The following is a 23982-nucleotide window of genomic DNA, read 5'->3' on the forward strand; positions in this document are numbered from 1 at the left end:
AATAAAATAATTAGCCAGGTGTGGTAGTGCACACTTGTGGTCCCAGCTACTGGGGAGACTGAGGTGGGAAGATTACTTGAACCCGGGGCAGAGTCAAAGCTGCAGTGAGCCATGACTGTGCCACTGCACTCCAGCCTAGGCGACAGAATGAGACCTTGTCTTAAAATGTTTAAAAAAAAAAAAAAAAAAAAGTAAGAAATAAGTACTCAACATTATACTGAACTCCTACAAAAGAAAAGCTACAGGTGATGGGAAGAAGGAACTAAAAGGAAATCTATATTGGGAAAGAGAGTAGCGTGTTAGGGCATTACTAAAGAAAGCAGGGTGTCTGGGAAATAAGTATCTCAGAAGCATGTAGAAATGACACGTGTTCCAACTTGAGATCAAACCTATTAAAAGGCTTATGATTCCAGGGATGGGGAGTCCAAGGAAAAGTCAAATATTCGCTAAATGTTGCTACCTTTTAACCTTTGGCATATATTTATTTAATGTTGCCTTAAGATAATTACCTATTTTGTAAATTATTTTGCCTCATAGAAACAGAGGGGAAGCGGACATTCTCCTTTTTGCCTTAAAAAACAAAAACAAAAACAAAACAAAACAAAAAAAACTTTTTTCAGTCCTGAAGAGAAGCTCTTGAAGTTTGTGAAAACTCTTAAAATGAAAGGAGGCTGAGCTACAGCTCTTGTCTGTAATCCCAGCACTTTGGGAGGCCGAGGTGGGTGGAACACTTGAGGTCAGGAGTTTGAGACCAGCCTGGCCAACATGGTGTAACCCTGTTTTTACTAAAAATACAAAAATTAGCCAGGCGTGGTGGCGCGTGCCTGTAATCCCAGCTACCCAGGAGGCTGAGGCAGGAGAATTGCTTGAACCCAGGATGCGGAGGTTATCGTGAGCTGAGGTCACGCCACTGCACTCCAGCCTGGGCCACAGAGCGAGACTCTGTCTCTAAATAAACAAATAAATAAAATAAAATGACAAGGAGAGTAACCATCTCTCAAGAACCTGATTGATGTGTAGATACTGAAGCTGAGAACTGGTTACCTCTGCTTATTCCTAGGCTGATTTAGGCTAGCTTGCTGAGGCTAGTCCAGCACTTCCAGTCCCACACGCACAGCAGTCTCCAACCCAGAGGGCCTCGCCTTGCCAAACCCAGGCTGAGAGGACTTCCGCCTTGGAGAGAATCTCTCATCCTTTTCCCTATTCTCTCAGTCTGCACCACTCCCTTTCCTCCTCCCAACTCACCTTGTCATTCACTGGAACAAAGTTGCTATCCATGGTGACAATGCGGAAATACACTGGAAGGGAACAGGCATCGTTAGCAAAGGGGCTGTTTCCTGGCTCAGAATTTTCTTTTTTTTTTTTTTTTTTTGAAACAGGGTCTCACTCTGTCACCCAGGTTGCAGTGCAGCGGCACAACCATGGCTCACTGCAGCCTCAAACTCCTGGGGTCACCCCAGCCTCCAGAGTAGCTGGGACCACAGGCAGGCGCCACCACACTCGGCTAATTTTTGTAGAGACAGGGTTTCACCATGTGGGTCAGGCTGGTCTTGAACTCCTGACCTCAGGTGACCCACCTGCCTTTGGCCTCCCAAAGTGCTGGGATTGTAGGCGTGAGCCACCGCACCCGGCCTCGTGCTCAGAATCTTTCCTCCATCCCTCCTCCTTCCTCACACGTGCTCTGAGTCAGCAAAACCCCAACAGGTTTTACTTTTTTACAAAACCTACTCTGAGAGTGAGGTAAAGCCCAAACACAGGCCTGGAGCTCAGGAGGCAGAGCAAGAGGCAGAATAGAAGTCTCCACTGACCACCCTCCTCATCCCCCACAGGAACACCAGACTGAACAACTGTCCACACAAAACAGCACCGTCATAAGAACCAAAAATCAGGTGAGTGGTTTTAACTTTATATCACTGAAAGAGGCACTGAAGAGGGTAGAAAAGACACACTTGAATTGCTGATACACCCCCCGCCCCCATCCCCCAGCAGTGACTGTGTGGCACAGAGACAGAATCGATGAACTTGAGGGAGGGAGAGCGCTTCAGTGACTGTGGGACTTGGCATTGGAACTCAGTGCTGCTCCATCACAGGGGAAAGCACACAGGGCAGAACTCAGCCACCGTCCATGGAGGGAGCGTTTAGACCAGCCTCAGCCAGCGGTGAATTGCCCGTCCCAGCAGTTGGGAGCTGAGGTCTGATTAGCCCCTGGGGCTCCGAATAGTCAGCAGTGATAGCTGCGCGGTACTTGTCATGGACCTTGGGTGAGACTCAGAGACACGCTGGCTTCCAGTGGTTCAGCACGTTCCCAGCTGTGGTGACTATGGGGAGGGGCTCCTTCTACTCGAGAAAAGGAGAGGGAAGAGTCAAGGGGACTTCGCTGGTAGCTTAGGTAGCAGCTCAGCCACAGTGGGGTAGAGTACCAAGCAGGCCCTTGGGATCCCCAGTTACAGGCCGTGGCCCTTGGATGGCATTTCTGGACCTGCTGTTGGTCAGACGAGCGCTTACTGCTCTGAAAAAAGAGTCCCAGGCCAGGCACCATCACCACCAGCTGACTAAGAGCCCTTGAGCCTCGAGAGAACACTAGAAGTATCCGGGCAGTACTCGTCGTGGGCCTGGAGTAGTGGTGGCCACAGGGAGAGACTCCTCTGTGGAAAGGGGAAGGAAGAGTGGGAAGGACTTTGTCTTGTGGCTTTGGTGTCAACTCAGCTGCAGTAGAACAGAACACCAGGTAGATTCCTCAGGTTTCTGACTCTAGGCCCTGGCTAGCAGATAACATCTCTGGACCTTCCCAGGGTCATGGGGAACTCACCACCCTGAAGGGGAGGACAACAAGCGTGGCTGGCTTTGTCACCTGCTGACGGTAGAGCCCTAGGGCCTTGAGCAAACACAAGTAGTAGCCAGGTACTGGTTACCACAGGCCTTGGGTGAGACACAGGACAGTGCTGGCTTCAGATATGACCCAATGCAGTCCCAATACTGGTGGCCACAGGGGTGCTTGTGTCACCCCTCTCTCCAGGCAGCTCAGCACAAAGAGAGAAACTCTGTTTGTTTTGGAGAAAGTAAGGGAAGAGAACAAGAATCTCCACTTGGTAATCTGGAATTCTTCCAGATCTTATCCAAGACCATCAAGGAGGTACCTCTATGAGCCTTCAAGAGCCACAGAGATACTGAGCATGGGGTCCTCCCTAATGCAGATGCACTGCAGAGTCCAGAAACTTAGATGGCAACACCCAGGGCCCTTCAAATACCTGGAAAGTCTGCCCAAGAAGGACAGGTACAAACAAGTCCAGAATACAAAGACTACAATAAATACCTAACTCTTCAATGCTCAGACACCAATGAACATCCACATCAAGACCATCTTGGAGGCCGGGCGCGGTGGCTCAAGCCTGTAATCCCAGCACTTTGGGAGGCCGAGATGGGCGGATCACGAGGTCAGGAGATCAAGACCATCCTGGCTAACACGGTGAAACCCCATCTCTACTAAAAAATACAAAAAACTAGCCGGGTGCGGTGGCGGGTGCCTGTAGTCCCAGCTACATGGGAGGCTGAGGCAGGAGAATGGCATGAACCCGGGAGGCGGAGCTTGCAGTAAGCGGAGATCGCGCCACTGCACTCCAGCCTGGGTGACAGAGAGAGACTCCGTCTCAAAAAAAAAAAAAAAAAAGGCCATCTTGGAAAAAATTACCTCACCAGATGAACTAAATAAGGCACCAGCAACCAATCTCGGAGAAACAAAGAGAGCGATCTTTCAGATCAAGAATTCAAAATAGCTGTTTTGAGGAAACTCAACAAAGTTTTAGATAACACAGAGAAGGAATTCAGAATCCTATCAGATAAATTTAACAAAGAGATTGAAATAATATTGAAAAATCTAGCAGAAATTGTGGAGCTGAAAAAAATCAATTCACATACTGACCAACGCATTAGAGTGTCTTAACAGTAGAATAGATCAAGCAGAAGAAAGAATTAATAAGCTTGAAGACAGGCTTTTTAGAAATACACAGTCAGGCTGCACCTGGTGACTCACACCTGTAATCCCAACACTTTGGGGGACCGGGGTGGGCAGATTACCTGAAGTCAGGAGTTCAAGACCAACCTGGCCTCAAAACCCCATCTCTACTAAAAATACAAAAATTAGCTGGGCCATAGTGGCACGCATCTGTAATCCTAGCTACTCAGGAGGCTGAGGCAGGAGAATCCCGGGAGGTGGAGGTGGCAGTGAACCAAGATCGCGCCACTGCACTCCAGCCTGGGTGACAGAGGGAGATCCTGTCTCAAAAAGCAAAGAAAAAAAAAAAAAAAAAAGACCAATCTGGCCAACATAGTGAAACCCTATCTCTACTAAAAATACAAAAATGTGGCTGCGTGTGGTGGCTTACATGTGTAATCCCAGCACTTTGGGAGGCAGAGGCAAGGCAGGTGGATCACCTGAGGTTAGGAGTTTGAGACCAGCCTGGCCAACATGGTGAAACCCTGTCTTAAAAGTACAATAATTAGCTGGGCATGGTGTCGGGCGTCTGTAATCCCAGCTACTTGGAAGGCTGAGGCAGGAGAATTGCTTGAACCCAAGAGACGGAGGTTGTAGTGAGCTGAGATTGCGCCACTATACTCCATCCTGGGCGATAGAGTGAAACTCCTTTTCAAAACAAAACAAATAAAAATACCCAGTCATGGGAGAAAAAAGAAAAAGGAATGAAGCATGCCTACAAGATCTATAAAAATAGCCTCAAAAGGGCAAATCTAAGAGGTATTGAATTTTGGCCGGGCACAGTGACTCACACCTGTAATCCCAGCACTTTGGAAAGCTGAGGCAGGTGGATCACCTGAGGTTGGGAGTTCAAGACCAGCCTGGCCAACATGGAGAAACCCCGTCTCTACTAAAAATACAAAATTAGCCAGGCATGGTGGTGCAGGCCTGTAATCCCAGCTACTCGGGAGGCTGAGGCAGGAGAATCACTTGAACCTGGGAGGCAGAGGTTGCGGCGAGCCGAGAAAAAAAAAAAAAAAAACAGCAAAAAAAACAAAAAAAAAAAAAAAAAAAAAAAAAAAAAAAAGAGGTATTGACTTTAAAGAGGAAGTAGAGAGAGAAATGAGATGGAAAGTTTATTCAAAGTGAAAATAACAGAGAACTTTCCAAACCTAGAGAAAGATTATTATTATTATTATTTGAGATAGTCTTGCTCTGTTGCCCAGGCTGGAGTGCAGTAGTGTGCTCTTGGCTCACTGTGACCTCCACTTCCCTGGTTCAAGTGATTCTCCTGCCTCAGCCTCCCCAGTAGCTGGGATTACAGGCATGGGCCACCATGCTTGGCTAATTTGGTGTTTTTAGTAGAGACGGGGTTTTGCCAAGTTGGCCAGGCTGGTCTCGAACTACTCACCTCAGGTGATTTGCCCACCTCAGCCTCCCAAAGTGCTGGGATTACAAGCATGAGCCACCAAGCCCAACTGAGAAAGATATCAATATTAAGTACAAGAAGATTATAGAACACCAAGCAGATTTAACCCAAATGAGTCTACCTCAAGACGTTTAATAATCAAACTCCAAAACATCAAGGAATTTAAAATAAAAAAAAAATCCTAAAAGTGCAAAACAATAGACGTGGTGGCTTACGCATGTAATCCCAGCACTCTGGGAGGCCGAGTGGGGAGGATAACTTGAGGTCAGGAGTTGGAGATCAGCCTGGCCAACATGGCGAAACCCTGTCTCTACTAAAAATACAAAAATTAGCCAGGCATGGTGGTGCTCACCTGTAATCCCAGCTACTCAGGAGGCTGAGTCAGGAGAATCACTTGAACCCAGAAGGCAGAGGCTGCAGTGAGCAGCCATTTATTACATTCCAGCGTGGGCAACAGAATGTGACTCCATCTCAAAAAAACAAAACAAACAAAAACAAAAATTAGCCAGGCATGGTGGTACACCCCTGTACTCCCAGCTACTCGGGATGTTGAAGCACAAGAATCGCTTGAACCCAGGAGGCGGAGGTTGCAGTAAGCCGTGATCCCACCACTGCACTCCAGAGCCTGGGCAACAGAGGGAGACTCTGTCTCAAAAACAAAAAACATTCAGTAACATTTCTATATGCCAACAGGGAACAATCTGCAAAATAAATTAAGAAAGATAATCCCATTTACAATAGCTATAAATAATATAAAATACCTAGGAATAAACTTTACCAAATAAGTGAAAGATCTCAACAATAAAAACTATAAAATACTGATGAAAGAAATGGAAGAGGATGCACAAAAACATGAAAAAAGATGTCATGTTTCTGGATTGGAATAATGATATTGTTTTGGTGAGGTCTAAGCTCTGTTGCCCAGGCTGGAGTGCAGTGGCCGGATCTCAGCTCACTGCAAGCTCCGCCTCCCAGGTATCATCATTCTCCTGCCTCAGCCTCAGTAGCTGGGACTGAAAATTTTCACCTAAGCCCGGCTAGTTTTTTTGTATTTTTTAGTGAGACTGAGGGTCTCACTGTGTTATGGGATGATCTCCTGACCTGTGGTCACCACGTCTCGGCCTCCCCAAGAGATGCTGGGATTACAGGCTTGAGCCACAGCGCCCGAGCAAAATTGATATTGTTAAAAGTCCATACAACCTAGGGCAATCTACAGATTCAATGCAATCCCTATCAGAATACCAATGACATTCTTCACCGAAATTCTACAACCTAAATTTTAGGAATATTGTAAAAAGCTCAGGTAAGGCCGGTGTGGCTCAAGCCTATGAATACAGCACTTTGGGAGGCCGAGACAGGAGCGAATCACCAGGTCAGGAGATCCCGAGACCATCACAAAAGCTAACAGGGTGAAACACGTCTCTACTAAAAATACAAAAAACTAGCCGAGGTGAGGTGGCGGGCACCTGTAGTCCCAGCTACTCTCGGGAGGCTGAGGCAGGAGAATGCGTAAGCCTGGGAGGTGGAGCTGCAGCGGCTGAGATCCGGCCACTGCACTCCAGCCTGGGGGACAGGCAAGAGACTCCATCTCCAAAAAAAAAAAAAAAAAAAAAAAAAAAATTGTAAAATTTTTATGGAACCACAAAAGACCTAAAATAGCCAAATCTATTCTGAACAAAAAGAACAAAACTTGAAGAATCACATTATGTGACTTCAAATTATACTGCAAAGCTATAGTAACCAAAACAGCATGGTACTGAAATAAAAACAAACACATAGACGAATGGAACAGAATAGAGAACCCAGAAACAAATCCACACGTCTACAGTGAACTCATTTTTGATAAAGGTGACAAGAGTATACACTGGAGAAAGGACAGGCTGTTCAATAAATGGTGCTGAGAAAACTGGATATCCATATGCAGAAGAATGAAACTAGACCCTCATCTCTCTCCATATAGAAAAATCAAGTCAAAATGGATGAAAGATTTAAATCTAATACCTCAATCTATGAAACTATTATAATATAAGAAAACCTTGGGGAAACTCCAGAACATTGGTCTGGGCAAAGAATTCTTGAGTAATACCCAAGGATCACAGGAAACCAAAGCAAAAATGGACAAACAGGATCACATCAAGTTAAAAAACTTCTGCACAGCAAAGGAAACAATCAACAAAGAGACAACCCACAGAATGAAAGAAAATATTTGCACACTGCCCATCTGACAAGGGATTAACAACTAGAATATATAAGGAGCTCAAACAGTTCTATGGGAAAACATCTAGTAATTAGATTAAAGAATGGGCAAAAAGATCTGAATAGACATTTCTCAAAAGACGACATACAAATGGCAAACAGGTATATAAAAAAGGTGCTCAAATCATTGACTGTCAGAGAAATGTAAATCAAAACTACAATGAGATATTATCTCTTCCCAGTTAAAATGGCTTTTTTCCAAAAGACAAACAATAATAAATGCTGGTGAGGATGCGGAGAAAAGAGAACCCACATACACAGGAATGTAAATTAGGACAACCACTATGGAGAACAGTTTGGAGGTTTCTGAAAAAAACTAAAAATAGAGCTTCTGTATAATCCTGCAATCCCACTGCTAAGTATATATCCAAAAGAAAGGAAATCAGTATATCAAAGAGCTGTCTGCACTCCCATGTTTATTGCATCAGTTTTCACAATAGCCAAGATATGGAAGCAACTAAGTGTCTATGAACAGATGATAAAAAATGTATTAAAAATGTGGTACACATACATAATGGAGTACTATTCACCCATAAAAAAGAATGAGACCCCGTCCTTTGCAACAGCATGAATGGAACAGGAGGTCATTATGTTAAGTAAAATAAACCAGACACAGAAAGACAAATTTTGCATATTCTCACTTATTTGTGGGAGCTAAAAATTAAAACAATTGAACTCTTGGAGATAGAGAAGAGAATGATAATTTTCAAGTGTGTGGAAAAAATAAGGTAAAAGGAAAAAAAAAAATTTAAAGAGAGAGAGAGAACAGAACGATAGTTACCAGATGCTGGGAAGAGTAGTGGTGGGCAGGGTGAGGGGTGGGGTGGGAATGGTTAATGGGTACAAAAATATAGTTAGTTAGAATGAATAAGATCTAGAAATCTTGTAGTTTTTAGCACAATAGGGTGACTACAGTCAACAATAATTTATTGCACATTTAAAAATTACTAAGAGTATAATTGGAGTGTTTATAATACAAGGAAATGATAAATGCTTGAGGTGATGGATACACGTGTACCCTGATGTAATGATTACACATTGCATGTGTGTATCAAAATATCTCATCTACCCCATAAATATATATACACCAGCTATGTACCCACAAAAATTTTAAATTAAAAAAAAACCCAAAAAACCCAAACATAGTTTCTCTTCAGGGCGCCTGACTTTGAAATCTCAGAATGAAGTGCCCCTGTAAGGAAGAATGAACAAATACAAAAAAAAAAAAAACCCAGTAGCTCAAGCCAAATGCCCTCAGTGCTTTCTTAGCCATTTACAAGCAGCTTGTTGCAAGGCCCAGCAACCCAATTATACTTGCCAAATTCTATTCCAGAAGAAATGTGTACTTTTGATTTAGATACACACACACAGTAGCAACCCCCACCTACTTCTCTTGCTTGTGTAACGCAGCATGTATTCAACACCTGTAATACTTAATCCCCCAGATTTTCCTCTCTTCTGCACTCCTTGTTTCTTAAGCCTCCTATCAAACCACAAATGCCCTCTTTACCCCTGTGCACAGCGGTTTCCCCAGTTTTCAGTCAAACCCCAAATATGTGATTCTTACCTTGCTGCCCTGGGGTGTAGATAGGTTTGTCAGTCTGTACGAAGGTGCCACTCCCCTGTCTCTGAATTAGAACCTTTTTCTTCTCCTCAAAGCTGATGTTATTTCCAACTCCTGACACCCGGATTGTGGCCACTTCTTCTGTGCCACCAGCAGGAGGTGGTACCTGACCAAGAAAGGGGACTTCTGGGGCGGAGTAAGGGATTGGGGGAACAGAATCAACTGGTCTCAACCCAACAGTGAGTAAAAGGAAGGAGTTGCGTTAGATGGGGGTAGCAAGGACAGAGACATAAAACAAATTACCAGGAGGAAGAATTAAGATCAGGAACTAAAGGGAGAAATCCAAGGTCAAGGAAATTGTGGGTGAGTTATAGCCGGGGATTGAGGTTGAGAAAAAATAGGTTTAGAGGCCATGGCAAAGGAAAACACAAATTATGCTTAAAGTAGATTATATTGAGCCTAGGGAGAAGAATAGGCAAGTAAGGGATTAGAGTTAGAGCAAAGGAGAACAGGCAAGTAAGGGATTCGAGTTAGGGCTGAGTCTGTGCTTACAAGAAAGGAGATACAATGTAAGTGCCTCTTCTTCAATCCAGAGTGTTCTAGCAACTTCTGGGTCTTGTCCTTGGTCTCCAGAGTAACCGTGAATTTAACATCACAGTACCCAGGGCTCAGATCCAAACAAACCTTCTGAACAGAGGGGAAGTTTAGCTGGGCTGGTAATGTCACCAGGTAGTTTCTATGAAAGGAACAGAAGGATTTCAGGGCAATAATGATTCATTCATGTCAGGAAAAATTAAGTCCTCTCCTAAGCGCTCAGCACGTAGCAGTGAATTAGACACACCAAGCCCCTGCCTTCCTTATGCAGCTCATTTTCTACAAGAAGCAGAGAAACAACAACGCAGTGCACAGTCTTAAACTTCTACCATCAGGAGGCCCTCACCGAGAACACACGCCTAAAGCACCAAGGAGGAAATCAGGCCTATTTCAGAAAACAGGGTACATTTTAATATTTCTCTTTTTTAAGGCTTCCTCTTCATCCCTCAGCCTTCCTCTCTGGGTAAAGGATCCGGTGGAAGCAAAGAAGAGAAAAAAGGAGGAGGAAATTAAGATAAACCAAAGTGTATCTCCCCATCTCCATATAAATGTTTGAGAAAGTTCGGCAAAGAAGCCACTGCCCTAATAAACCAATTCTGACACCAAACACTCACGGAAGTTCTTCTGCAATGGCTGGCGATAGGGCCAACATTCCTAGAAGGAGATGAGCCCACATCTTTGTGGGTGAGACAGATTTTCCAGGGTCGGGACCAGAGATCCGCTCTGCGTAGCTTTATATACTAACTCCAGGTAGGCTGTGCAGCGATGACTGATGCTGTAGTCAATCACCTCCTGGCACCTGGGACACAGGAGGACTGTGTTCCTCCTTCTCTAACCGCTGGCTTAGGTGGTGGACCAGGGTAGGGCCACTATTCACTTCTTTAAAGTTGTTTCTCCCTGGAACATCTGTACTGGTTCAGCCAGTTTTGGGGGAAAACCAGAGCTGAGTATTCATAATGGTAAAGCTCTCAGAACATAGTTTGAACTCCTCCCTTTTTTTCTGGTTTCATTCCAATTCCTGTTCTCATTTAATGTCCTTATTTTCTTTTATTATTCAATTAAGGTATAGTTGGGAACACGGGTATGAGAACAGTATCAATAGAAAAGCAATAAACTTGGCCGGTCACGGTGGCTCACGCCTGTAATCCCAGCACTTTGGGAGGTTCAGGTGGGCAGATCATGAGGTTAAGAGTTCAAGACCAGCCTGGTCAACATAGTGAAACCTGTCTCTACTGAAAATTAAAAAAAAAAAAAAAAAATTAGCTGGGCATAGTGGTGGTTGCCTATAGTCCCAACTACTTGGGAGGCTGAGACAGGAGAATCACTTGAACCCGGGAGGTGGAGGTTGCAGTGAGCCAAGATCATGCACTCCAACCTGGGTGACACAGTGAGACTCTGTCTCAAAAAAAAAAAAAAAAGTTAATACTACTCAGTATTATTGTGACTGTATGGAAACAGGAACACATACAGTCCTAGAGAAAACAGAATGTGGATAACCTTTCTCACGGCAATTTCGTAATACACATCAAAGCCTTTAAGATTTGCATATTCTTTGACTCAGCAACTCTTACTCTGCAAATGTTTCTTAATGAGGAAAAAAAGGACAGCATGCATGTATGCACAAATGTATCTACACTGAGTTTTTTCACACTGTTCTTTCTTTTTTGTCTTTTATTTTGTGTTTTTTTATTTTTTTGAGGTAGAGTCTCACTTTGTCACCTGGGCTGGAGTACAGTGGCACAATCTCAACCCACTGCAGCCTTGACTTCCTAGGCTCAAGCGATCCTCCCACCTCAGCCTCCTGAGTAGCTGGGACTACGGGTGGGCACCAACACTCCTGGCTAATTTTTTTGTATTTTTAATAGAGACAGGGTTTCACCATGTTGCCCAAGCTAGTCTTGAACTCCTGAGCTCCAATGACCACTTCAGCCTCCCAAAGTGCTGGGATTACAGGTATGAGCCACCATGCCCAGCCCACAGTGCTCTTTACGATGGTAATACTTAGAAGTCACCTAAAATATAAATTAGTCTAAGTGCAGTGGCTCACGCCTATAATCCCAGTTTTTGGGAGTCAGAAGCTGGAGGATTGCTTGAGCCCAGGAGTCCAAGACCAGCCTGGGCAACATAGTGAGACCCCGTCTTTGTAACCACTCAATGGATTCACCTTGCCCGCTGCCTAGACAGAGCTGACTTATCAAGACAGGGGACTTGCAATGGCGAAAGAGTAACTCACGCAGAACCAGCTGTGCGGGAGACCGGAGTTTTATTATTACTTAAATGAGTCTCCTTGAGCATTTGTGGATCACAGTTTTTAAAGATAATTTGGCTGGTAGGGGCTTGGGAAGTGGGGAGTGCTGATTGCTGAGGTTGGAGATGGAATCATAGAGGGTCGAAGTTAGATTTTCTGAATGTCTTCTGTTCCTGGGTGAGACGGCAGAACTGGTTGGGGCAGATTACTGGTCTGTGTGGTGTCAGCTGATTCCATCGAGTGCAGAGTCTGCAAAATAACTCAATTACTGATCTTACATTTTACAACAGTGATGTTATCCCCAGGAGCAATTTGGGGAGGTTCAGACTTTTGGAGCCAGAGGCTACATGACCCCTAAACTATAATTTCTAATCTTGTAGCTAATTTGTCAGTCCTGCAAAGACAGACTGGACCCCAGGCAAGAAGGGGGTCTTATTGGGAAAGGGCTGTTATCAATTTTGTTTCCGAGTCAAACCATGAACTGAATTCCTTCCCAAAGTTACTTCCATCTACGCCCAGGAATCCACAAGGACAGCTGAAGGGTTAGAAGCAAGATGGAGTCAGTGAGGTCTGATTTCTTTCATGTCATAATTTCCTCAGTTATAATTTTGCAAAGGCGGTTTCAGTCTGTACAAAACATTTCTTTAAAATAGCTGGGTGTGGTGGTGCACGCCCGTAGTCCCAGCTACTCTGGAGGCTGAGATGGTAAGACTGCCTGTGCCCGGGGAATCAAGGCTGCGGTGAGCCATGATAGCGCCACTGCACTCCAGCCTGGGCAACAGTGAGAACTTGTCTCATTAAAATAAAATAAAATAAATAAAATAAAATTAAATAAATAAAATTAAATTAAATAAGCGAGGATGCTCTCTGGGATGATGAAAGATCACCATATACCAAATCAGCTTAATCAAAAAAGCGTTTTTGGTGACTCGAATGGATCCAACAGGAAGAATGAGCTTATGGAACCAGAGCAACTTGAAAGACTTTACAGCCTGGGATTAGAGACTTGGTGCAGCCAGGGCTGACTCCTCCTCGTCTTTCTCTCTCGTGTACTTTCTCTGGTTGGCTCATTTTCTCCTACTGCACACAAGCTTTTCTTCAAGTCATAGGGAGGATGGCAGCTGGGAGCCCTCAAGCCGTATTTGTTCAGCTCCATGACCCCGAATGACAAAACTTTTCACCTATGTTATAAAATTCCTAAAGAAGAACTGTGTTCCTCCTTCTCTCACTGGCTCACCTCTGAATCAGTCACTGTAGCCAGGAGGGTATGATAGGCAGGGCCTGGGTCATTCTCCCACCTAGAGGCCAGGGTGATGGGGTCCTGTGATTGGCCACCCCTTTAGAGCCACATGGAGTTGGGGAGGGGAAATTATTCAAAGAAATCACTACAGTAGGAAATGTGTTGGTGTAAAGAGCTGGAAACTTAAAACATTAAGTCTATTACAATGCCCAATAATGAGTTTAGTTGAATAAACTGTCATGTTAATATAAAGCAATACTCTGCAGCCATTAAGAATAATGTTTTCATGAGAAGGGGCATTATTTGCAATACTAATTGAAAGGGGTTGGGGCTGGTGCAGTGGCTCACACCTGTGATCCCAGCACTTTGGGAGGCTGATCCGTAGGAGTTCAAGACCAGCTTAGTCAACATGGCGAAACCCTGTCTCTACCAAAAATACAAAAATTAGCCAGGCATGGTGGTGGGCGCCTGTAATTCCAGCTACTCGGGAGGCGGAGGCAAGAGAATCACTTGAACCAGAGAGGCAGAGGCTGCAGTGAGCTGAGATCACACCACTGCACTCCAGCCTGGGCAACAAGAGCAAAACTCCATCTCAAGAATAAAAGAAAAGAAATGGATTGGGGAAAGTGATACAAAATGACATGTGGCAAGTTCCACTTTAACTTGGAATATAAAAAGCTAGAAAGAGTGATCTCAATGCTTTGGGAGGGCAAGGTGGGAGGATTACTTGAGGCCAGGAGTTTGAGACAAGCCTTGGTAGTATAGCAAGACCCTGTCTCTACCAAAAAAAAAAAAAAAATTAAAAATTAGCCAGATGTGGTGTCCCATGCCCAGCTACTTGGGAGGCTGAGGCAGGAAGATCACTAGAGGCCAGGACTTCAAGTCTGCAGTGAGCCATGATTGTGCCACTGCACTGCAGCCTGGGCAGCAGAGCAAGACCCTGTTTCTAAGAATAAAAAATAAAAATAAGCTGGAAAAGTGCATTGCTCCCTCTCTGACAATAGGAAAAAGCCAGACAAACTGAAAAATCACTTTTCTTAAACCAAAAGTTGAACCTAAGAGCTGAGCTGAGCTGGGCGCGGTGGCTAACGTCTGTAATCCTAGCACTCTGGGAGGCTGAAGCAGGCAGATCACAAGGTCAGGAGTTCGAGACCAGCCTGGCCAATATGGTGAAACCCCATCTTTACTAAAAACACAAAAGAATTAGCCGGGCATGGTGGTGCATGCCTGTAATCCCAGCTACTCAGGAGGCTGAGGCAGGAGAATTGCTTAAACCCAGGAGGCGGAGGTTGCATTGAGCTGAGATCACGCCTCTGCACTCCAGCCTGGGTGACAGAGCAAGACTCCATCTCAAAACAAAACAGCTGAGCTGAGGGTGCAGGTGAGCTAAGTAGTCTGAAATTCAAGGAGATACAATTCCTCATGAGCAGAGACCTGATGGGTGGAGTGTCTCATCAGTGCCAGAGCATGGGAGGCGTTTGGCCTTTCATACAGACGTGCAGGAAGAAAGCAGCTACATTTTTCATACAGTGCTAGAGGCCTGGTGCAGATTAGAGTGACTATAAGGAGCCTCTGGGTGTCACAGCGGCAAGGGAGGGCTTTACTTACCCACAGGCTCCTTTCCGTGACCTCTACCAGGTGTTCACAGGAAATACTGGGGGCCCAGCGGGAGACTAAAAAGAGCCCCCTCAGTACCATGGGCACCAAGGACCATATTTGCTCTCATTGCAGAAAAGGCCCCAGCTGCCCATGCTCCTCTCTTGAAAGCCATAAGACCCTGGGGAGGAGTGGCAAACACTATTGCTCTCAGGGCACAGGTGTTACCAAGGGAAGAGCGGGGAGGACCCTAGTCCAAGGGAGGGACAAGGAGCAATTGTGAGCCCAGAGTTCTAAGTTAATACTTTTAGAGGTCTCCTGAAACTGAAGGAGGGGCACAAAAAAATCTTTCCCACCCAAGACCCGCCACAAATTCAAAGCAGAGTTTGGCAGCCTGGCATAAGGAGTAGGGAAATACTCATCCCCTACGGCCCAGGCATATAAACGTACCTAAGAAAGAAGATAAAGAGGGCAACAGAGAAGCACCCTGTCCCCTCACCATTACCTTAGCAAGAGCAGCAAGTAACTAAGCAGTCTGCCCTGGCAGAGGGCATGAACATGTGGAGAAACGACCTCTGTGGTGCCTGTGTGGTGTATAGAGGAGACGGGAGCTGAGGGTGGGGTACAAACATTGAGAAATCCCCAGCATTTCAGATGCCACCCTAAGCATAAGGCATCACAAAAGGAATTTGAAGCCTATGATGTACCGAAAGTAAACTTGGCAATTACAAAACCTGAATCCAGTTCACCTTTTAACTAGATTAACTCAATCCACCAAGCTAACTGCCTGAGAAAAGGTGTGTCCATTTCTAGTCACAAATACTATTTATCTAAATCTCTCCTGTTCTACACAAGATGTTTGGCAATCAATGAAAAATTATAAGTTGTATCAAAAGAAGAAGATGACAACAACGCCCTGTGAAGATACAAAGTAATCAACGGAACCAGGCTCAGAGCTGCCCTCCATGTTATAACTAAGAGAGAGAGACTTTAAAATGCCCCTGGAGTAATATGTCAAAGGATCTCATGAAAAAAAAAAAAGGGACAACGGACATGAGGAGAGGGTGTCAGGGGTGAATTTCAAAAGAAAGGTGGGCCAGGCACGGTGGCTCACGCCTGTAACCCCAGCACTTTGGGAGGCCGATGCAAGTTGATCACGAGGTCAGGAGATCGAGACCATCCTGGCTAACACAGTGAAACCCCGTCTCCACTGAAAATACAAAAAAAATTAGCCGGCATGGTGGCGGGCGCCTGTAGTCCCAGCTACTCAGGAGGCTGAGGCAGGAGAATGGTGTGAACTCTGGAGGTGGAGCTTGCAGTGAGCCGAGATCGCGCCACTGCACTTCAGCCTGGGCGACAGAGCCAGACTGCGCTCCAAAACAAAACAAAACAAAAAACACAAAAGAAAGGTGGAAGTGACTGACTTCCTGAAATACTAAACATGGTAGCCTTTATAGAAGTGCCAAAAAAAAAAAAAAAAAAAGATATGCAGTATCAGGCCAGGAACAGTGGCTGAAGCCTGTAATCCCAGCACCTTGGGAGGCCAAGGCAAGAAGATCACTTGAGCCCAGGAGTGTGAGACCAGCCTAGGTAACATAGTGAGGAGACTTTGTGTCTATATAAAATAAAAACATCAGCTAGGTGTGGTGACTTACATCTGTAGTCCCAGCTACTTGGGAGGCTGAGGTGGGAGGATCGCTTGAGCCCAGGAGGTCAAGGTTGTAGTGAGCTGAGATTGCACCACTACACTCCAGCCTGGGTGACAGAACAAAATCCGGTCTCAAAAAAAAGAGAGAAAATGCAGGATCAGAGATGAGCAGCTCCTTCTTCGGGCTCATTAATAACCTTGACAATACAAATATAGCTGAGGAAATAATCGATTGCCTTGAAGTTAGGTCAATAGAAATTACTCAACCAAACACAACAAGAAAAAAGAGTGAAAATCATTTGAATTCTTTTCAAATAATTTGAATTTTTATAGCACTTGAAGAGTATTTAAGTGCTGTAAAACAATATCAAATGGCTTAGCATACATGTTATCAGAATCTTGGAAGGAGAAGCGAGAAAGAACAAGCAGAAGACATTTTTGAAGATATAATAGATGAGAATTTTCCAAAAATAATGAAAGACATCAAAAAACAGATTCAAGAATTATAGACAATTTCTCCATGTTTCCCCTAATTCACACACACTAGGCACACACATACATGCACACACCAAGCCTCTTGGTTAGGTTGTAAAACTTGCGATGGTCTCTGGAGGCTCTGTTTGATTTGGACACGGGGAAAACCAGTATATTCAATTGAGTTTTGGGTCACTCTACCACTCTACATAAATTCCATAAACTTTTTTTTTTTTTTTTGGAGACAGGATCTCGCTGTGTCTCCCACGCTGGAGTACGGTGGCGTGATCTCAGCTCACTGCAACCTCCACCTCCCAGGTTCAAGAGATTCTCCTGCCTCAGCCTCCTGAGTAGCAGGGATTACAGGCATGTGCCACCACACCCGGGTAATTTTTGTATTTTTAGTAGAGACAGGGTTTCACCGTGGCCTCCCAAAGTGTTGGGATGACCGATATGAGCCACCGCGGTCTTGTTTTCCTTGGTTCCCATCACTCTTCCTGCTAAGAGCAGTCGCCCAGGTCCATGAACACCCACTCCCCTGTAGGTGGTGAGCACCCCTCCAGCAAGAGTTGCTGACTCCCCTTTCCCACTTCCATCAGTCAAATCGGTCCACCAGTGATTTTTACCTCTTCTGATCTATTTTAAAATCTATTTAAATGCAGCTATCAGCCAGATAATTTGTCTGGAATTTGGTGGGAGGAAATGTCCAGGGTTTAATAATCTCCCAAAGTTAGGTTGCATAAAACCCTACTGTTGACATCTCATGGGGTGCATATGGGTGAAATGGAGCCGTGTGGAAGGCTATTCTGTAAAGGGGCTAGCGTGCTTGGATTTGTTCTGGGTATCAGAATCCTGACTTGAGAATTTTTGCTTATATAGACACCGTAATATGTTACCTCGAAGGCTTCTTACACTTGAAACTTTACTGTAAATAATACAAGTATTTCTGGAGTAAGAATTACGTCAATTATATATTATCTTATCTTATGCAACATATTATCTTAGGCATAACTATAATATATATATACATATATATACACACACACACATATATATAGTTTTTGTTTGTTTGTTTGTTTTTTGAGACAGAGTTTCGCTCTTGTTGCTCGGGCTGGAGTGCAATGGTGCGATCTCAGCTCACCACAACTGCCACCTCCTGGATTTAAGTGATTCTCCTGCCTCAGCCTCCCAAGTAGCTGGGATTACCGGCACCCTCCTCCACCACCACTCCCGGCTAATTTTTTTTTTGTATTTTTGGTAGAGATGGGGTCTCACCCCGTTGGTCAGGCTGGTCTCGAATTCCTGACATCAGGTAATCTACCCACCTTGGTCTCCCAAAGTGCTGGGATTACAGGTGTGAGACACCACGCCAGGCCTATAATATATATTTTTAATTATTATCCAAGGGTACTGACATAAATTTCCAATTTATTCCTGCCAAAAAATTAGTGATGATAACTGCCAATCAGTACAGCTAAAGAAAATGTTTTCATTCTGGTGTATTTGGGATTCTTCTTTCTTTATATTATCCCAGCCTTCCTCACTCACTTCTGTGTATTTTGTATTTTGTTCCACACCATTCTGCTCAAGGATATTCTTTTCACATTTCCAGATTATTTCTGTTTTTCACAGGTAGTCTTTGGTCTTACGACTGCGAATACTTTCTTTGACTATTTTGCTTTTCCATGAAGGGTTTCCAAAAAGCTATTAGCCCACTTTACTTGGTAACCTCCCAGGAGACAGCTTAGTCCTGTCTGCTAAGGGATGCTGTTCTCAGCAAGTCAGTTTTCTGCTCTCCTCACTGCAAGGGAGGCCAGAGGAGAAGGGCCTGTTTCTGTTCCACCCAGGACTGTTGATTTGAGGTTCTACCTCCAGAGAGCAGGAGGCTAATCAAACCAAGACACAACATTAAGGAAAAGAAAAGAACCAGCAGAATCTGGGGCCACTCCTTGCTTGCCACTCTGTTTCCTCCCTCCTTCTTACTAATGACAGGCTTCACCCTAGTCCCTTTTCAAATTCATTCAAGTGAATATGCGATGTACCAAAGTTTGCATATGAATGCATCAAGGAAAATAAGGGTGCCACCCAGCCCCACCCATGCTTAGACAGCACATGAACCAACATTTGGCTTCCTAAAGTCAGAAATGACAGAAAACTGAAAGTTCCTGTTAAAAGAGCGAAAAAAGAAACATGGAGATCACATGCTCAGATTATACCTAGGGAGAAAAGCTTTTTGTTTCCCAACAAATATTTATTGAACACTGTTATGGGATAAATTGTATCCCCCTCACAATTTGTATGTTGAAGTCCTAACTCCTAGGATCTCCGAGTGTGACTTAATTTGGAAATAGGGTTCAGCCTGCCCTGGAGATTTTGGACTTACCAGCCTCCACAATCATGTGAGCCAATTATAAATCTCTCAGGGTGTGGGGCAATATATAATATATATAAACAAGCAAACTATATACATATATACAAACTATATACATATATATGTATATAGTTTGCTTGTTTTTTTATCTGAAGAAACCTGACTATGCAAACCTTCAGCATGTTAAACATTATAGGAACCATATCTGAAGATATTTTCTTTGACTTCAAGGGAAACATTTCAGAACATAAGATATTCACATATGAAAAGCCCAGTAACAAAATACTAAAGAAATGCTACTGAATAACATATGACTGAATCCCTAAAATGTGCTACTGATGATAAATATGACTCATTTTAGAGGACTATAAGCTGGGTTACAGTTGTCAGAAAAAGTTTAATTGCATGTAAATCAGCAAGTAACTGAGAAGTTTCAGGGAACCTCTTTCATCCAGGTGTTTCTTATGCTTTTATCCTTCTTACTCTTCTAACTTTAAATCCTTCTTACTCTTCTAACTTTAAATCTTTCAAAGAAACAAAAATCTCTCTTTCTTCTTTGAAGGACAGGGTCCTTCTCCCTTAGTCCTAGCCATAACATTTCCTCTAAGACACTGCCTTGTCTATACTAAGCCGTTTTTCTGATTTTTCTGAATTAGATGGTACTATTTTGGGGGATGGGAGAGAGGAGGAGAAGTAGTAGAACAGATGGAAGTGCTTCCTGTAAAGTATAAACTGTTTCAGAAAAAGAAATCTATGAAAGGGTTGATGGGCGAAAGGAACAAAAGATTTCCTTAAAATTCAGCAATATTTGGCACATAGTAAGCATTCAATACATTTTTGTTGACTGCCTTAAAAGAATAAGTGAGAAATAAATTTTTCAAAGCTAGATATTTAGATAAAACTATATAATGTCACCAACCACTATCTTATTACTGTGGTAATAAGATGTTAGATTTACTAGACAAATACTTTGTTTTATTTTATTTTTCTTTATTATTATTTTTTTTCTTGAGAAGAAGTCTTGCTCTGTTGCCCAGGCTGGAGTGCAATGGCATGATCTCAGCTCACTGCAACCTCCACCTCCCAGGTTCAAGCAATTCTCATGCCTCAGCTTACCAAGTACCTGGGATTACAATGGCACAATGTCAGCTCACTGCAACCTCTGCCTCCTGGGTTCGAGAGATTCTCCTGCCTCAGCCTCCTGAGTAGCTGAGATTACAGGTGCATGCCACCACTCCTGGCTAATTTTGTATTTTTAGTAGAGACAGGGTTTCTCCATGTTGGTCAGGCTGGTCTCGAACACCCGACCTCAGGTGATCTGCCTGCCTTGGCCTCCCAAAGTGCTGGGATTACAGGTGTGAGCCACTGATCACGAGGTCAGGAGTTTGAGCAGCCTGGCCAAGGTGGTGAAACCCCGTCTTTACTAAAAAATACAAAAATTAGCTGGGCGTAGCGCAGGTGCCTGTAATCCCAGCTACTCAGGAGGCTGAGGCAGGAGAATCACTTGAACCTGGGAGGCAGAACTTGCAGTGAGCCGAGATGGTGCCACTGCACTCTAGTCTGGGTGACAGAGCAAGACTCCATCTCAAAAAAAAAAAAAAAAAAAGATAGGAATCAAGTGACTTGAATTATGAGAAGCAGGAACTGATATTAAGTTTAGCTTGAAATACTCCAAAAACGTGATTTCAAAGGGCAAACATGTTGAACAGAAGAATTTCAGGAGTTTAGATGTGTACTTGGAAAATAGTATTCCTACTAGGATTCATTGAAAACTTGCTATATAATACCATAATTTAAAAAATATATATATTTGTTAAGATTTTTAATGTTGTGATAAAGGTGTAATAAAATGTGTACCTAATAAACTGATGGTACAGTTCTGTTGCAATCTTTTCATATTAATTTTTTAAATTGTGGTAAAATATACATAACATAAAATGTATCACCTAAACCATTTTTAAGTATACAGTTCAGTAGCATTAAGTATTTTCACATTGTTGTACAACCATAACCACCATCCGACTCTAGAACCTTTTAAAATATTTTTTGAACACATGAGGTCTCACTCTGTTGCCCAGACTGGAATACACAGTGGCACAATCATAGCTCACTGCAGCCTTGAATTCCTGGGCTCAAGTGATCCTCCCACTTGGATCATAGTGGCTTTTTCAGCAAAATGTTAGTTTTCTTCTCTAGAAATCAGGATACATGGACACATGTTCTGCTCTGCAGCTCTGTACTTTTTAAGCAAGACAAATAAATAACTTGTACTCTTCTGAAAATACCAAAAATACCAATTTTATATAACGTAGGGTTCTTTTGAAGGCTACTTGAAAATTATATGAAACCATAGGAAACAGCATCACTTGATACTGACATGATAATATATTATTGTTATAGGTCTGATGTAAGTCCTGTGCTCCTTTTTTAGGTTTTGCTATATTCTACCAACAGTCTCTCCTGAATTTATTTTTTTGTTTTATTATTTAGATTTATTTCATAATCATAAACTTAACTCTGCAATCTGTTGGGAACAGGCCCCAAAATCTGGCCATAAACTGGCCCCAAAACTGGCCATAAACAAAATCTCTGCAGCACTGTGATATGCTCATGATGGCCTTGATGCCCATGCTGGAAGGTTGTGGATTTACCGGAATGAGGGCAAGGAACACCTGGCCCACCCAGGGTGGAAAACCGCTTAAGGCGTTCTTAAACCACAAACAATAGCATGAGCAATCTGTGCCTTAAGGACATGCTCCTGCTACAGATAACTAGCCAGACTCATCCCTTTATTTTGGCCCATACCTTTATTTCCCGTAAGGAATACTTTTACTAAATCTTACGACTGGCTTGCTGTCAATAAATATGTGGGTAAATCTCTGTTCAAGGCTCTCAGCTCTGAAGGCTGTGAGACCCCTGATTTCCCAGTCCACACTCTATATTTCTGTGTGTGTGTCTTTAATTCCTCTAGCGCTGCTGGGTTAGGGTCTCCATGACCGAGCTGGTCTTGGCAGCAATCCCGCTAGGCACAGAAGGGAATAAGGAACACATGGAACCCAAAGGGAACTGCAGTGAGAGCATGAAGATTCTAGGATACTGCAAGCAAATGTGGTGGAGGGTGCTCTCCAGAGCTGCGGAGGAATGCTCCGGTGGTTAAGATTAAAAAAAAGTCAAACTTTAATTAGAGTTGTCCACAGTCAATGGTGATCTTGCTGGTCTTGCCATTCCTGGACCCAAAGTGCTCCATGGCCTCCACAATATTTTTGCCTTCTTTCACCTTGTCAAAAACCACATGCTTGCCATCCAACCACTCAGTCTTGGCAGTGCAGATGCAAAACTGGGAGCTGTTTGTGTTGGGTCCAGCATTTGCCATGGATAAGATGCCAGGACCTATATGCTTCAGGATGAAGTACTTGTCATCAAATTTCTCCCCATAGATGGACTTGCCACCAGTGCCATTATGGCGTGTGAAATCACCACCCTGACACATAAACCCTGGAATAATTCTGTGAAAGTAGGAACACTTACAACCAAATCCTTTCTCTCCAGGGCTCAGAGCACAAAAGTTTTCTGCTGTCTTTAGAAACCTGTCTGCAAACAGCTCGAAGGAGACATGGTCCAAGAGCTTGCCAAGTAGCTGGGACTACAGGCATGTGCCACAACCTCTGGTTAATTTTTTTTTTTTTTTTTTTTGGTATTTTTAGTAGAGACGGGGTTTCATGTTGACCAGGAGGTCTTGAACTCCTGACCTCAATTGATCTGCCTGCCTCGGCCTCCCAAAGTGCTGGGATTACAGGTGTGAGGCACCATGCCCAGCCAGCCCCTGAATTTCTGTAATACTTTCTTTACCACTCACGTTGACACCTAATTTTATACTACCTTGCAAATTTGTTTTTTAATTGTTCATAAGTATTTTTCCTTCTCTCCATAACCCAACAGGCTAATAAAGACAGAGATTGTAGGGCCAGGCGCAGTGGCTCACACCTGTAATCCCAGCACTTTGGGAGGCCAAGGAGAGTGGATCACCTGAGGTCAGGAGTTCGAGACCAGCCTGGCCAACATGGTGAAACCCCATCTCTTCTAAAAACACAAAAATTAGCTGGGCGTGGTGGCAGGCACCTATAATCCCAGCTACCTAGGAGGCTGAGGCAGGAGAATCACTTGAACCCATGAGGCGGAGGTTGCAGTGAGCCAAGATTGCGGCATTGCTCTCCAGCCTCCAGCCTAGGCAACAAGAGCAAAACTCTGTCTCAGACAACAACAAAAAAAAGAGATTGTCACTTATAGTTTTTTTATGGTCCTTCAGTACAAAGGAGGGAAATTCTAGGAGAGCCATTTAATACTGGTTATGTTCCACACACTACTAGGATTATTTAACTCTCTTAAAGAAAAACCTATCATTGATTATCTTTTGCAGATATAAACATTGGTGTACAGAGAGGTTAATTTGCCCACTATTACAGAACTAGGATGTGGCAAAGCTGAATTTAGAACCAATTCTAATTGAAGTTTGCTTACTATCAAATGTCAAATGATTAGGCTAGGATTATTAAAGACAATTGTGCAAATAATAGACTTGATTGGTCTTACTT

The 23982-nt window shown here is 43.7% G+C and overlaps 1 protein-coding gene across 1 annotated transcript in view; it reads right to left on the reverse strand.

Annotated features, from left to right (window-relative positions):
* Window positions 1–11027, reverse strand: part of A2ML1 (alpha-2-macroglobulin like 1) — a 55426-nt gene extending 44399 nt beyond the window's left edge. The window contains exons 1-4 of the mRNA XM_031650266.1: window positions 10428–11027; window positions 9772–9955; window positions 9223–9385; window positions 1246–1298 (exon numbers count right to left, since the gene is read on the reverse strand). Coding sequence (XP_031506126.1) covers window positions 1246–1298; window positions 9223–9385; window positions 9772–9955; window positions 10428–10489 — 462 coding nt within the window. The 5' untranslated portion in view covers window positions 10490–11027. The remainder of the gene's footprint in view (window positions 1–1245; window positions 1299–9222; window positions 9386–9771; window positions 9956–10427) is intronic.
* Window positions 11028–23982: the final 12955 nt, after the last annotated feature.

The sequence above is a fragment of the Papio anubis genome, chromosome 9 (assembly GCF_008728515.1).
Source record: "Papio anubis isolate 15944 chromosome 9, Panubis1.0, whole genome shotgun sequence".
Taxonomy (NCBI): domain Eukaryota; kingdom Metazoa; phylum Chordata; class Mammalia; order Primates; family Cercopithecidae; genus Papio; species Papio anubis.